General features: G+C 53.5%; 3 protein-coding genes across 3 annotated transcripts; 2 read left to right on the top strand and 1 right to left on the bottom strand.

Moving 5' to 3' along the window:
• Nucleotides 1-313: 313 nt before the first annotated feature.
• Nucleotides 314-4,117, bottom strand: CDEST_15033 (Putative FHF complex subunit HOOK interacting protein). Its single transcript, XM_062931189.1, has 4 exons — nucleotides 3,897-4,117; nucleotides 3,686-3,799; nucleotides 2,681-3,615; nucleotides 314-2,625 (listed from the first exon to the last, which is right to left on the bottom strand). Exons 1-4 carry the CDS (start codon nucleotides 3,903-3,905, stop codon nucleotides 741-743), a joined length of 2,943 nt encoding a protein of 980 aa, XP_062787240.1. The 5' UTR covers nucleotides 3,906-4,117; the 3' UTR covers nucleotides 314-740.
• Nucleotides 4,118-8,853: 4,736 nt separating this feature from the next.
• On the top strand, nucleotides 8,854-10,178 carry CDEST_15032 (uncharacterized protein; the record flags this gene model as incomplete). Its single annotated transcript, XM_062931188.1, has 3 exons — nucleotides 8,854-8,894; nucleotides 8,960-9,954; nucleotides 10,032-10,178. 3 exons carry the CDS (start codon nucleotides 8,854-8,856, stop codon nucleotides 10,172-10,174), a joined length of 1,179 nt encoding a protein of 392 aa, XP_062787239.1. The 3' UTR covers nucleotides 10,175-10,178.
• A 2,418-nt stretch (nucleotides 10,179-12,596) lies between these two features.
• Nucleotides 12,597-14,072, top strand: CDEST_15031 (uncharacterized protein; the record flags this gene model as incomplete). The annotated part of the gene is made up of 1 exon (XM_062931187.1): nucleotides 12,597-14,072. The coding sequence occupies one exon, from the start codon at nucleotides 12,597-12,599 to the stop codon at nucleotides 14,070-14,072; it is 1,476 nt and encodes a 491-aa protein (XP_062787238.1).
• Nucleotides 14,073-14,312: the final 240 nt, after the last annotated feature.

Below are 14,312 nucleotides of genomic sequence, written 5' to 3'. Positions count from 1 at the left end.
CGTCCTTCCAGAATCTTCGCGAACCCGAGTTGACATGCCGTGCTGTTGCGTCAGGCCTGAAGACAGTCATAGGGCCATCGCTCTCGACTCCTAGCCTAAGTCCCCAGCCTTGGCCGTCTATACTCATGCGATGGTGGCATGAGCCATATCGATCGACCCAAGGTCCAACCCCAGTAGAACATTGGGTGTTCACATCTACCCGCCGGTCATATAGCCAGCCCCCCGGAAGCCCTAAGGATTATTTCTCCCTGTTCCTCTTCCCAGCATCCTAGATCCATGTCATTGCATTGGTGCACGCCAGCCGTGGATCATCGGCCTACTCTCACTCGAGCAGATCCAAGTGCATGAACAGCGTCGCCATTTTTGGACCCCAAGGGCTTGGGTTGGGGCATTTTGCGTCTGGCTTAGACATCCCACCGAGCCGTGGCATAATGAACGCATCACCACCACCCTCGCCGAATCCACAAATACACGACGTAGTCACACGGGCAGCCATCATCAGAATGGTTAACCGGCACGCGGACGGTTAAGGCGGTCCTCCATCGTTTGTGAAAGGCCAATAAACAACAGCCCGTCAACACTAAGCCAGGCGTCAAATACATTAATGACGCACGAAACCCGGAGACCAAACGGATGCTTGCCAAGCAAGGCCATGGATATTTCTGTTTTGGTATATGTATTTAAAGAACCCCCGTTTTACCCTGGTCCTTGGTAACTGTCTATGGTTGCATCCGGCAGCGTCACGCATAGCGAACTTCGTTGAAAAGCGCCGCACGCGCCTGAATCAGGGCCGCGAGCTCAAACAAGAAAGATTGGAGAACAATGACGTTGGTAATGACATGCGACACGGAGGCTTTTCGCTCCTCCTTCTCCTTGTCCTTCTTCGGAGTGTTGACCTCGGTGATATCGTCGCCGGTTGCTTCCGCCTCGGCGTTGTCTTCCTGCTCCCTTGCTTCTTGCTCTCCATCCTGCTGATCCTCTGCTACATCCTCGTCATCCTTCGGCGGCGGCATGTGCAATGTTGGCTTCGCTCTCCCAAGATCCAGCGGGATTGCCTCAACCTTGTCGGGAATCCCGACCTTGCGCGCGAGGATGCTCTGATCTATAGCGGCAAATGCAGCAGCCTGGCTGGCCACCGGGTCTCTGGGTCCATGCGACGAGCCAGCCTCATCTGTTGCACTTCGGCCAGAGTTGTCATAGCTACCAGGCGTATCTTTTGGCGGGGGCACTGGCCGAGATGTCGGCGTGGAAAACCCATAACCGCCTGACATGCCGCTCGGGGCCGGGCTAGCCGTGCTAGACCCTCGGCTGTTTTTCCTTCCTCTCGGGCTCCCTGTTCGGCTGGGGGTGCTCAGCTCCGAAACCAGGCGCTGTGCAAAGCGTTCGAGACCCGACGGTCGCGCTGGCGATCCACTGCGGGTTGCCTCGTCCAGACTGGAGCGTTCTGGGGTATGCGCCGAGCTGTGTCTCTGCGGCGTGGGTTTGCGTGGTGGCAAGGGCGGCCCCGGTGGTCGAGGGTTATCCGCCATCTGGAACGCCTCTCTCCGCCCTTGCAGCAGGTCTTCGAACCGGGGGACTGTCTCACGATACCTAGCTACCTGGTTGCATAGCTGCTGGAGCACGACAAGGATGCGGGGTAGTGATGACTGCGACCACACAGGGCGTCGACGACAGGCATCGAGAGACTCCAGGGTTTGCTGCTCTCTCGAGGTCGTGGAATCGGGGTCCGTCGGCGGCCTGAAGGACGTGGTAGAGGCGTCGGGGGAGATGGGACTCGGCGGCTGCTCCTCGTATGTGTACTTTTGTGGGTTGCGCAGCATCCAGCCCTCCGGCGTTACATAGCCGCAGATAGCCAAGTCCAAGATAGACTCAGTCAGTGAGAGGTTCGTGTCGACCGGGTTGATGAAGAACGTCTCAAGAAGATCGAGCGCAGAGTTGAGGAGGGGGTCGTCAGGGCGGAGTGTGTGCTCGTGCACGTCGCGTGGCGCTCCAGGCAGTGTGTCAGGAACTGCGGGTAAATCATGGTTGTTGGTGGATGTCTTGGGCGCGACGAGCTTCAACGAGCAGGGGTGGCTTTCGAGCCGGGACATGGTGTCTTTCAGGACGTTGTCATAGATCTCGTCGAAGTTGTCCAGTCCGCCGATGGACCCCGCCAGACTCATTAGGTAGTCCACCTCCTGTTCTTGAGCACCGACCGTCCGATGCAACTTGTCTCCTAGCACTGCTTCGGTGCGGAGCAGAGTGCTGACTGCATAGCGATGGTGCCTCCTAAGAATAACCGAGACCAGCTGAAGTGTCACGCGGATGGTCTGCTGGTTGTGGGAACGCAGACATGCCTGAACAAGATCAACCAGGTTGAAAAGAAGAGGAGTGGCTGTGATGTCGGACTTGGTTTGGGCCAACATCGTTGCAAGATCCATCGACTTGCGCTTGCGAGCCGCGCTGACGGAAGCACGCGAGCCCGTCATGTCGGAGGAAACGTGATCCGGTAAGCCAAGGAGATAGTGGAGGATGAGGTTAATCATGTCGGGATGGTCGAGAGACTCGAGGATGCGGCGGAGATAGGTCAGGACAGCGACGGACGAACCGCCGTCAATATCAGACGACTCCAGCAAGGATGGGTATCTGCAGTGTCTGGTCAGCGTGGGGGGGGCGTTCCATGACGGAGAAGCGTTCTTACAAGAGTTGCTGCAGGAAGATGACCTGAAAGTGTTCCAGCAGTGTCTGCTTGACCTCGACCGACTTGCAATGGTCCAGCACGTCCTGCCAGAAAAGGAGGTGGGAGAGGAATGTTTCGAGATGCAGTTGGAAGTCGGGGGAGCACGAGCTGATGATCTCAAAGGTAGAGTTCGGGTGTTGATAATCGGACAAGGCGAGAATGGGAGGTAGGTCGTTTGGGGGATAGTCGATGACAAGCTTGCGACTCAGCTGGCTGTAGAGCGCACCCAGGCCTGTCGCCATCAGGGTGGAAAGGTCGCTCTCGACGATCCATTGCTCCAAAGACTCGTCGCTGGATGCCGACTCGATGATGTACAGCAGACCCGTTCTGGCAAAATCTCCAACCTTGCCCTCGTGGTGAATGTAATCCATCAAGATGTAAAAGAGCGGGAAGTCCTGCCTCTGCGTCCGACCAGCGAAAGCATCGTGCTCGTCCTGCGGGCGGTCCTTGGGGTTGGCATCGTGATGGCTCTTGAACCAGGCGTGCAGGATGTCCCGGTTGAGGCGGATCTTGGTGGTGATGTTAAAAGCCAGCTCAACAACCTTGGCCTCGGTGTCGGACCCCAAGCGGACACTGTTGACGCCCGTGATGCGCACGAGCAGATTGGTCAGACTGGCCGAAAAGGTCGTGTTCTCGACAAAGGCCTCCTCTTCGGTCTCGAGAAGTGTTGCGAAGAACAGCACGGCCTCCTTGATGATCCACTCGTTGTAGGACGACGTCGCTATCTTGCCAATCGGCACGTAGACTTGTTTCTTCGCGGCATACTGGATGCAGGGATGGGGGAGGGGTCGCCGGGACTCGTCGGTAAGGATGTTGGTTAGTTCCTGGAGTCGGATCTCGAGGTTTTCGGCGGCATCGACATCGCTGGCGAGATTGGATGAGGATCTCCAGATTTGCTGGGAAGGTGGTCTATCAGCAACCGAGCAAGGCAAATGCCCAAGGGAGGTAGCTAGGTCAGCCCCTTACCAAGATGCGATTGTACTCCTTGTCGAAGCGGTGCAGGCGTTTCGTGGGGTTCTTCGCCTCTTCTTTGCGATGGGCCGATGGGGACAGCGAGGTGCCAGCTAGGAGGCGCGACCACTACCGTTTACCTAATTGTCAGCTTTCATGTTCTCGAGTCCCCAAGTCGGGATTGGAGGGGGGGGGGGGGGGGGGGGGGGGTTAGGGGTTTGCTTACAAAGTCCATGATGTTGACACCCAAGGCATCCCTCCTCCAGCAGCGTCGGGCAGATGAGGCTATTCGCGCATTCAAGTTTGGTGGAGGGCGTGGATTCGTTTGCGGCAACTCTACCTGTGTGTTGTGTTTGTGTGCCAGTCACCCGAGCACAGGTGTCTTAGGGGGGAAGGGGGCGAGGCGGCCGAGATGGAGACGGAGCTTCGGTGCATAAAGTGTCAAGTGTCAGGCGTCGCGAAATGTCATTCCGAGACTTGACCGCGTCCTGCTCTGGTGGGAGGGTCCAGAGGAAGTGAGGTACGTACCGTAGGTACCCTCACATGCAGCTGCCGCAGCTTTGCATAAGCCGGGCGCACAGACACTACTAGCTGCACGAGATTTGGTGCCGGCAGCAAATTGCCTTATCTGTACTCTGTACCTAGATAGGCAGTGTGGCCAGTGGCCGTAGATGGCTGATAGCTTGCAGTTTGTGGCTTGTGGCTGATAGCTCAATCTGCCAGAAATACGTAACTCTTTCGCCACGCCTCACACATCTCACGATGCCTTCACTTTTCACTTTCAACCTCATCACCGGTGTGTTGCCAGTACAGCCACTGAGGCTTGCATCCAGCGCCTAACTAGTCATAATCATTTTAGCCGTCGGGCTTGCTACCTTAAAACTACTCATCCCCTTAACATTGCTCATCCTCTCACCCTGCGACATAAGGTCAAGAATTCTCCGTCGACCTTTGTAGAGATGTTCGTAATTAATGAATAATGTGTAGATTTCTCTATCCCAAGGAACTCAGCAGAGCGCGCTCACGTTTGCTCACATCTTTTCTTCCATTTTGGCTGAACGTATGAACTGTGAGCTCTCAGCATGGCCCGTTACAGAAGCCTGTGACTTATCCTGCAATACAACACACTTGGGTTGACGCCAAAATTACAAGAGCCATCGCCATCAACGAGGAAATAGTACTACTCAGGGAGAACTTCTTCTTTTATCTTGAAACATGCATTTTCGGGCGGTCTCGGTGGCCAAAGCAACTGCTTCTCGGGATCGACACCGTCTACATCAGCTGGTGAGATGTCGAGAAGAATCCCGAGATTCGGGTGTGGACACCATTTACCGAAGTAGCGTATTGAAAATCAATCGATGATCTCTTCATCTTGTTCCGCATCGATTTTCTGGCTGTCCTGACACATAGTTTACAATGACTATCATAGTTGGAGGCCAAAAGACCAAGCAACCCGCACTGCTGGACCTCTCCTATAACAAACAAATCTGTTCAACACCAAGGTCCACCTGGGGTTCATTTGCGGTTCGGGGATGTCCAATCATCGGTGTCCCATCCACCTCGCATACATTCTGACGGGTTCTTCCCGTAAAAGGACGCTTCCCCTCTTCGTTTGGGTCGGGTGAGTAGTTAGTCTTGTTGCTCGCCTAAACGACTCTCCTATATCATCTCGCCATACTTTTAGGTAAGTCACTTTTCGATGGCAATTAAACCATGATTCTGAGCTCTACTTAATCGTTTGTTCCCTTTCTACGCCTCCTTCGACCCGGAGCATTTTCATCGTTCTGGTGGGGGCACAACAGTAGTATCCGTCTTGAGATAAGGCTTCGCCGGCCGATAGGGAGGTGTACCCGGGGACGAGGGTGAACGGAATTTCGAACGCGTCTTATGGGACCGTTAGGACTTTAAAAAGGAGTCCCGTAAACTTGTGTGAGAGCGAAAACGAAAATATTTGATGGGTACCGCCACGGTAGCATCTCGTCTAGAAGGGGTAGTGGTGGAGTGGTGTCACCAATATGGAACAAATTCATCTAGCCCGTTGCTTGGCTGCGTGCGGCCACATAGGACCCGAGGTTGTGACACACCGACCTTTGAACTGATGTATATAATCCCCAGAGTATTTCATCTTGTGAATGTACTAGTCCAAAATCTCGAATCACTTGTCTGGCCTTGTTTTGCTCATCTTACACCAAATGCTGCCAGTTGGTATCAACATTCCAGATTGTCTACTATTAGTACCCGTCTATATGAGTGAGTTACGCCTGTAGCAAACATTTCGAAAGCTGCTTCATATCCAAACTCTTCAGCAACGCAGCAGATACCTTGCAAAGTAAGTCACTAACCCGACAAGTAGGATATCATCTGCGGCATGGCATGGTGCTTAGGATGTCGCGAACCATGCTACGGTATGCGTGTTGAAACGATTTGAGATACTCTGACCGGAATGTACAGAGCACCACTTTTTCCCTAGGAGCCTTACAATTTTCCTGTATCTAATCTCTGTTACCCCAATATGTGATGTTCAAAGTTGCAGGGTCGGGGCGGTTCCAACTTCCCATCGACAACAACGATCTTAGATGAACAGAAACTGTCTGAGCCCGGAGGAAAGGCTTTTCCAGGGAGCGGTAGGTGATGCAAAAAAGCAAAGAGTTCGCCTCGATTGGGAAGCAATGAGCCATCCCTGGGGCCACATGCTTTGAGGCTATTACCTGATGCTTCTCTGTCAACCTAGCTCGTCATGATGTTTATTTTGGGTGCTGATGGAGGCGATGAGGCGTCATACAACCCCTTCAAACGATGGCATATGGTTCGCTCTAGCCATATAAGGTTCTTGATTGAGTTCTGCGGTATTGCAACCACCTCAATTGATCATCAACGTTCTTCTCGCCCCTCGCCCGAGGGGAAGCCCCTCTCAATACGCTCTCAAGTAAGCCTATCGGGCCATAACTCGCGCCGAGACAAGGTTGATAGTTCCTTAAGGACCCTGGAAACGTATGAAAGTGTTCTTTGCAGCATCTACGGCATATATAATCTCAACTCACAGCTGCATCTGACACCCACGACCAGCGACAGAAAGAGTTGGGCGATATAGCCGCAGCCGATTCCCCTCCTCCATTCAGTAACCCTCAACACCCTTTAACACTCGAAAACCAGGTCGAAAATAACGACAGCGGACTGCTGAAAAGGCTGAGGGTGATTCAATGATCGAGTAAGGAAACCCATTTCCTGCGAGCTACTGTGAGGGGCAGCTAGAGGGGGTGAAGAGTATGGGAGTGGGCCACCAGGGAGCAGACACACGCCCAGGGCCCATGATCCCGGTTTTGACAAGCATGTTTCAACCTGCACATTGATTCCACAAGGATGTAGAGGTGGTGACTCGGGCTTCGGGGACATGTGAAGGAAACAGCGGTAGTAATAGTGGCCGAGTAAGAACGGCTCTTGGACACCATCACTAAAGCTTTCATAAAGTTCGATGGATGATCTGGGTCCACGTCGAGTCAAGGATTTGATACGGCTGGATATCTGCTGCGAGAGACTGCTGTCTCCGGTTGCCTTCAATGGAAAGGTATTAGAAGGAACGCCAACACGACGTTACTCGAACTATCTTCCATAAAGCAACTGGTGTGGTACTGGACCTAGTAACGTCATGGTCAATTTAGTCACGCAATGTCCATCGAAGTGAGTCTACTAATAAGTCATGCTTAGCCTAGGTTTGCCTTGAGCATCACTCGTCGAATTTGAGCACTGCCGCTCTCAAGGCATTTGATAAAAGATGCAAGTGAGGCAAACACACTTTGGCACGGGACTACGTCGGCATTCCGGTGCCGATCACAAGCCTTAGGGGCAGTAAGACGCGTCCGCGAGGCCCTCGTGATTGTCGCCACAGAATGGGGTGAGTTGCCGAGCTATCCAGCTTGGTTTCTCTTTGCTTGATGCTTGAAGTCAAAAGCACTCGGACAGACATCACTTGGGCACAAGGAAGGCTGGTTTATCCTGGCTTACACAAAGGTGGACCAAGAGGGGTTTCCGCTCGGAGGTAGGTGCATGCGAGAGCATACTAACCCTCTCATCAGATCAGCCACTTGTCCTGACTATGTGACTGCTTTTTGTTCGTTGTGTAAGTCACAGATGTCGCCATGGCCCGGGATTGTGCAGACAAGTTCCCGGCATCGGAGTTATTGCCTTTCAACGTCAGTCGTCTTGTCGTCTTGGGAGCGAGTTGATGACGGACTGGCGCTTCTTGTCTTCCAGCAGACAGAAAGACACGACCCCGCAATCGGCCTCGAATCAACCAAGTTGTCCCGAGGGTCATGTTCTCTCAAACTGGGCTAGTGACTTGTCTGGCACCGGACTAGTTTCGACCATCAACGAGCGAAAGAGTACAGACGAACCTTGTTTCATTGTCGGAAAAACGCCAAACAACGATTGAAACGTTAAAACAAAGTCTGACAGGCTATTCATGGCGGCAATGTTGCAAAGTAGCCTTTTGTCTCTTTAACAGAGGATGGGGCTCCAGCAACGCCAGATGTCATGACGAATGAGAGAACCAATTGCTTCCACTTCTCTGGAGCCACTGTCAGAGGTTGATCCCGAGATTCCAGACGTGATCTTCGTGAGCACGACCCCGAATTGAGTCGAGACGCCTTGTCCTTCTCCTTTAGATGGCCGAGAAGGGGCCCGGGAGCCAGGGACGACGTTATTCTTGAGTGCTCGACTGGTTCTTCCGATGACGAACCAAGCTCTCAATGACCCAAGCTTTCCCACTGTAACTCTGTCGCTCGCAAGACACTTCCAGGCGACAGCTTCTGTCAAACCCAAAGTGGCACTTGCATTCGGCCGATCAAGGCCTGCGGACTTTATCTTCTATTTTTGGCATCAGATCAGAGTATTATCACGCAGTCCCCCCCAAATCAGACGTAGAAATTGAGTTTTGTTTCACCGCTCTCCGTTCGACGCGAGTGGTTCGCGTGGGCGGATGAGCGCTTGAAGGCGCACATTATGGAAAGTATGCACCGAACTTCAGATGCTTGCGTTGATCCTCTCTCCCCATGCGCCGAAGGGCGCATCAGCAGCGAGAGAGGGCGAAGGGGAAAGGAGAAAGAAAAACTTCCGACGACAAGGCGGCCCCCCTGGATGCCAAGAATAGATCATAGACTGGAAGGACTCGGTCCTAGCTGATATTGATGAGATATATTACTTCCCTGTTCCTTTCTGTTCAGCTTGTGTTCTCCTTTCTAAACGTCCCTGCCTGTGTACCTGTCAAGCGGTTCATCCATCTCACTCTGGCAGTTCACGAGAAGACTGTACCCATCACTTCAGGTTAGCTGATGGAACGCAACCGAATCGTACAAGTGATTACTTGAATATTTCCATAATAGTCCGTCACGGGCTCTCACTGTTCAGGTTGGTCTGGACCCCTAATACTTGTCGAGACTCGAGACTCCAGTTTTCCCCACTAACACCAACTCATGGTAGATACACCCTACACTCATCCTTCACAATGGCCGGTCTCTCTGGAACTCGGAGAAAGCCACCCCCGTCAAAGTTGAATTTCAACATTGATAGCCAACACCAGAGACGACAAGCACCACCGCCCCCTCCTCCTGGTCCTGGGACACCGCCTCCAACACCACCGCCGCCTCCAACGCCGCCGCCTCCGGGAGAACCGAGGCCGCCAACACCTCCACCTCCTGGTCCTCCAACGCCCCCACCGCCTCCCGAAGGTCCTCCTCGTCCCCCAACGCCTCCTCCTCCTCCTCCTCCTCCTCCTCCTCCTCCTCCCCCAACGCCTCCTCCGCGTCCTCGGCCTCGGCCTCCGCCGCCGCCACCACCACCACCTCCTCCTCCTGGACCTCCTGGACCTCCTGGGTATCCCGGTCCCCCTGGACCTCCAGGCCCCCCGGGTCCCCCTGGTCCCCCTGGCCCTCCTGGCCCTCCGCCTCCTCCTCCACCGCCTCCTCCCCCGCCTCCGCCACCTCCACCACCACCTCCTCCACCTGCACTGGCACCTGTCCTCCCAAGCCCTCAAAAGACGGTCTTCATCACCCTCCCTCCTGCAACCGTCACAGTGACAGCCACAGTTATTCCCGCTCAGAACGCAGGTCTAAGCAATGGCGAGGCCAACAGAAATGGCGGCGGCGGCGGCGGCATCAACAGCGGCGTCAGCAGTGGCGAGGGCGGCGGCAGACAGCTCCAGCAACCGTCCATCAACATCAACATGACCCAGGGCAACCCATTTTCTACTGGTCTTGTCGCCGCAACCATGGGAATCATGGGTCTCACAGGTGAGAAGTTCCTCTTCATCAGTCCCCTCGGGGGAGGAGAGTATCTCAAGCATGTGGCTAACTTGATGGCTTTGCAGTGATTTTGTCCATGCTGGCTGCCGGCTTCGCTTTCTGGCGGAGGCGTAGACGCCGTCAGGGACAGGCTCAAGCCATGGACCTTCAGGGGTACGATCTAGGGATAGACTATGGCCAGAACCACGAGCAGCCCGAAAAGAAGTGAGCCGTCGTATCTGAGAGTTTCAGCCGGGGGGAAGGACAGATTCCTTTCTTTCTCCCTGCTTTTCTCCCTTCTTTCGTCGTAATCGTTTCAGAACACAACTCACCTTCTCTCAAGACACTTGTAGTGGTAATGTATTTCTATGAGCTGTTTGGAAACTTTTGTCATGTTGTTCGACGTATTGCCGGACTGGACGGCAAGATTGTATTCTATGGAACTTTCCAGCCGAGGGTTCGTTCACTCTTGGATGAGAGCTACCTCGGACATCACAAGTATGTGGAACGTTGAAATTTGATCGGGATCTTTTCTGGCAATACTTGATGTACAAAACCTAGTGACAGCCTAACTCGTAAGTGCTGGGGCAATTTCTCTGCTTGGTGATGGTCCACACGGGGCGGGAGTTCGGCATGGGTGGCAAGCGAACAGCTCCGCGAGCCTTTCCTATTCCGCAAATCGTCCAAAGAGCCGACGACGCGCACAGCCATATTTGGTCCAAAGACAATGTCATTGATGACCACACGGGCTGTATCTCCAAACAACAAGTCCGTGGGTCAGTCTATTTGTGGATAAGAACTGAAGCATGGGAGCGGCCTTTTGCACAGACGCACCATCATCATGCGACGTCTGACGGGTCATCAATGACCGTGCTCTTTTGCCATCTGCGATGCAACATAAGACTGATGATTAGAATTGACTTTGAAGTCTGCTTCTCGACACTTCGGCGCAGACGGGTATGGACAGTCTCGTCTGACAGCCTTTGCCGAGAGGCAAGTTGTTGCAAATTTGTTGAGACATGGCAAAGACCAGGGCGAACTTACAGACCTCGCAGAACAGCAGGCAATAAAATTTGAGCTGTCACAGACATTGGGAAGCTTGGGTTCGAACAATACACAGATTCAAATTTGCGCTGCAACTGGTTCTTAGACAGTTTGCCCCATGGCTGCAATCAGTTCCCATGATGAATTGTTGTACGAAGTCCTGAAACCAGACCCCTCGACTTTGAACTCTCGAAATCCTCACAGGTTGAGTTTTCTGACGCATGCCTACATTTTGATTACAGACAGAACAACACTTGCTTGTGTAAATTTGTGCACAAGTCTGTTCACCACTTCTGGATTCGATATCTCGACGTGGCAAAGGTTGGGAAACCTTGTGAAACTTTCCGCAATCCATTTGAGGTCGTCTTCGATGTCACCTTGGCCTGTGAAGCATAAGCGTTCAATCGAGGGGGGAAGTGTCTCGATGACCCTGTTTGGGATTGTCGGCTCATTCTTCGAGTCCGGGACCGCGGGGTTGTAGGCGCCATGGATGGTGCTAATGTCCAACTGGAGATTTTCCAGGTTGACGAACCCGACAAGTTGATGTGTCACTTGGTCCTAGCAGACCTCCCCGACAACTCAGTCTCGAGAGGGGGTAAACTCCTGGACGGACTCTGTTAATCAATCTTCACCGTTATGGAAATGGTCTGCAGCCTGTAACAAACGGCACTCACCTCTTCTGCCATTATGCCCCCTATTTCGACTTTGCTCTCAGGGCTCTCAGAAGTTGCAAAACGGCACAAGACCCGTATCTTTGTCTGTATCTCTCCGGCCTTTGGCTTACACAAGTATCTCCACCGGATCGTCTTGACTCTGGGCGCGTGGCCAGAGATTTCGATGTCCAAGCCGTGTTTCCGCCTCTTCTCCTTATATTTTGTTTTTTGCTTCTTTCTTCGTGAGAGTCTCCTACAAATCATCCACAGGAAAGTGACATAAAACATTAATGTTTTCGGCGTAGTACTGCATACTGGCCGCGTTCCTTGATTATTCAGTGCTCTCCAGGAGAAAGACGGACCACGCTAGTCCATAGGCACCCAGCGTTTCTTCCTCCTTACCCAGGTGACTGCACCCGTATCTTGCACCTGCCCGTACAGAATCAAAATATGTCCTAGTTGTTCCTGTTCCGTCAGATTCCCTTCCTTCTCTCATTTCCTACTCCCCTTCTTCCCTTCAGTACTTCCTCCCTTCCTTCCCCCGCCACTTCCGTGGTTCACCTTAACTCTCACCTTCATTCTCAACTTCACTCTCAACTTGTACCTTCATCTTCTCTTCCATCCTCGCCTTCATCTTCGTCTCCACTCCTATCCTCTCATCTTCACCACGCTCAGTTTCGTCAAAACTAGAAATACGACGAGATTAAGCCGCGGCAACACACCGGCAACTCCAGCGTCACTTCTGCCTCCTGAGTTGCCTCTTCGTCGACAATTTGTCAAATTGCTTTGTCTCATTTCGAGGTGATCACCACTGAGAATCTCATCTCATCACGTTCTGGTGAGTTTGCTGTTTCTTCCGGATTTTTGTCTCCCCCTTTCCTTCATCTCGGCTGACTGTGGCCTTTCTGAACAGAACACAAGATTTAGATCAAAGATTCGAGAAAAGCCGCAACTATGGCTGAATGGAAGAGACTGCCCTCCGTGGTTCTCCTCGAACTCTGCGACGCTATACAGCCGAGCTATGTCGTCCAAGATCTCTTCACAACCACCACCACCGACGCAGAGCTCTCGTCTCGTCTTCAGTCCCAATGGCTCACCGCTTTTCATCTCTCGTTGGTATGCACGAGATTCCGCGAGGTCATCACCCCGGTCTTGTACCATCGCATCAGCATCCACGGCGGCAGAACCGCCTTGAAGCTCGCCTCGCTCCTGCGCTTCCTCGTCAAGCACCCGAACCTTGCCTCGGGAGTCAGGCAGCTGATCCTCAATCTCGAGGTTCCCGACGCCGGGTTTATTAGGCTTTCCTCTGATGACTTTGATGGAATCCTTGCTGCTGCAAGGGGATCGCAGATCCCTGTGCCTCAAAACCTGGACCCTGTCCCAGGCAACAGCAACAACAGAATAGCTCAGAAACAAAGCCAATTTGGCTTTGACTGTGCCTCCATCAGATACCTCCTTGAAATTAGCCTTTATCACATGAGGGGCCTCAGGGAGTTGGGTCTTGCACAGCCATGGCCTTTGTTCACGTCCCACCTGAGCGCGCTGCCGACCACCTTCAACCATGAAGTTGAAGGCATGGACCGCAGGGTGTTGAGCGAGAATGCAAAGTACTCCAAGGAAATCAGCAGCGAGCGCAGCGCCCTCTTCACACTGCCTCATCTTACTTCCTTTGCAGTCCGACCTTCCTACTGCCCACTGATTGCTGGCTTGGACTTTCAGGCCTGCGCCACCACTGTTGGGTTGGGACCGAACATCACACGCCTCTACCTCTCCACTGACTGGGTTCAGATGAATGGAAGTGTACCCTCTCGGTCCCTCGAATCGGTCACTGACTTGACCCTCGACAAGATGTCCCTGGTTCCAGATGACTTTGCCTCCATTGTCGAAAGCTGCGGCTCTCTGGAGACCTTCAAATACCTGCCCGCGAGAGACGGCCCCCCCGGCAACTTTCTCGAGATCGAGTTTCCTGTGCTCACATACCTGCTCCGGCACCACGACACCACAGCCAACACCCTGCGAACTCTCTGCATCACGGTCCACCAAGTCGCGGGTTACACCTACAGCCACACCGAGACCTTTCTCAGGTTCCCCAATCTCGAAAACCTCTGGATCGAAGTCTGGGACCTTCGGAGCCAGAGAGACGACGACGCGCAGTACCAAGGCCACGCCTTGTACAGAATTCTGACGACCCTGCCTCGTTCCATCCGCCGCATTCATCTGAAGGGCGCCTTGTCCCAGCTTTCAACCGACCTTGTCTTCCTCGCTCAGAACACCTGGAAGTACCCCCAGCTCCGCGTCGTCGAGATCGAAGCCAGACACACTGATGAGCCAGACGATGTGGGAGACGAAGAGCGCTCAGATGGTGAGACGGACCATGAGGGATCCGACGAGGGTAACAAAGAAGATGACTCGGACGGCAAGATGGACTAGAAGTCCGATGCCGAGGAGAAGTCGGATGACGAGAGCCACGGCGGCGGCAACCAGGGCAACAACAATGACGAGAGAGACGTCGACTGGCACAGATCGCTCTTTTCTGCGGCGGGCATCGAGTCGCCAAGGGTCATGGCTACGAACGCTGCGTTGTGGGAATACGAGTTCAACTAGGGGGTAAGTTTGATGGAACGGGCGGCTCAGGGGGGTCTGGACTCGATTATGGAGCAAGACTTCTTC

Source organism: Colletotrichum destructivum, chromosome 10 (assembly GCF_034447905.1).
Source record: "Colletotrichum destructivum chromosome 10, complete sequence".
In the NCBI taxonomy this organism is placed as follows: Eukaryota; Fungi; Ascomycota; class Sordariomycetes; order Glomerellales; family Glomerellaceae; genus Colletotrichum; species Colletotrichum destructivum.
The sequence above is the reverse complement of the archived record's forward strand: the minus strand, read 5'-3'. Positions and strand labels throughout refer to the sequence as shown.

Coding starts and splice junctions, on each gene's coding strand:
- CDEST_15033 (XM_062931189.1), bottom strand. Junction 3,616..3,685: donor AGGAGTACAATCGCATCTTG/GTAAGGGGCTGA, acceptor CCACCTTCCCAG/CAAATCTGGAGATCCTCATC. Junction 2,626..2,680: donor ATCTTCCTGCAGCAACTCTT/GTAAGAACGCTT, acceptor CAGACACTGCAG/ATACCCATCCTTGCTGGAGT.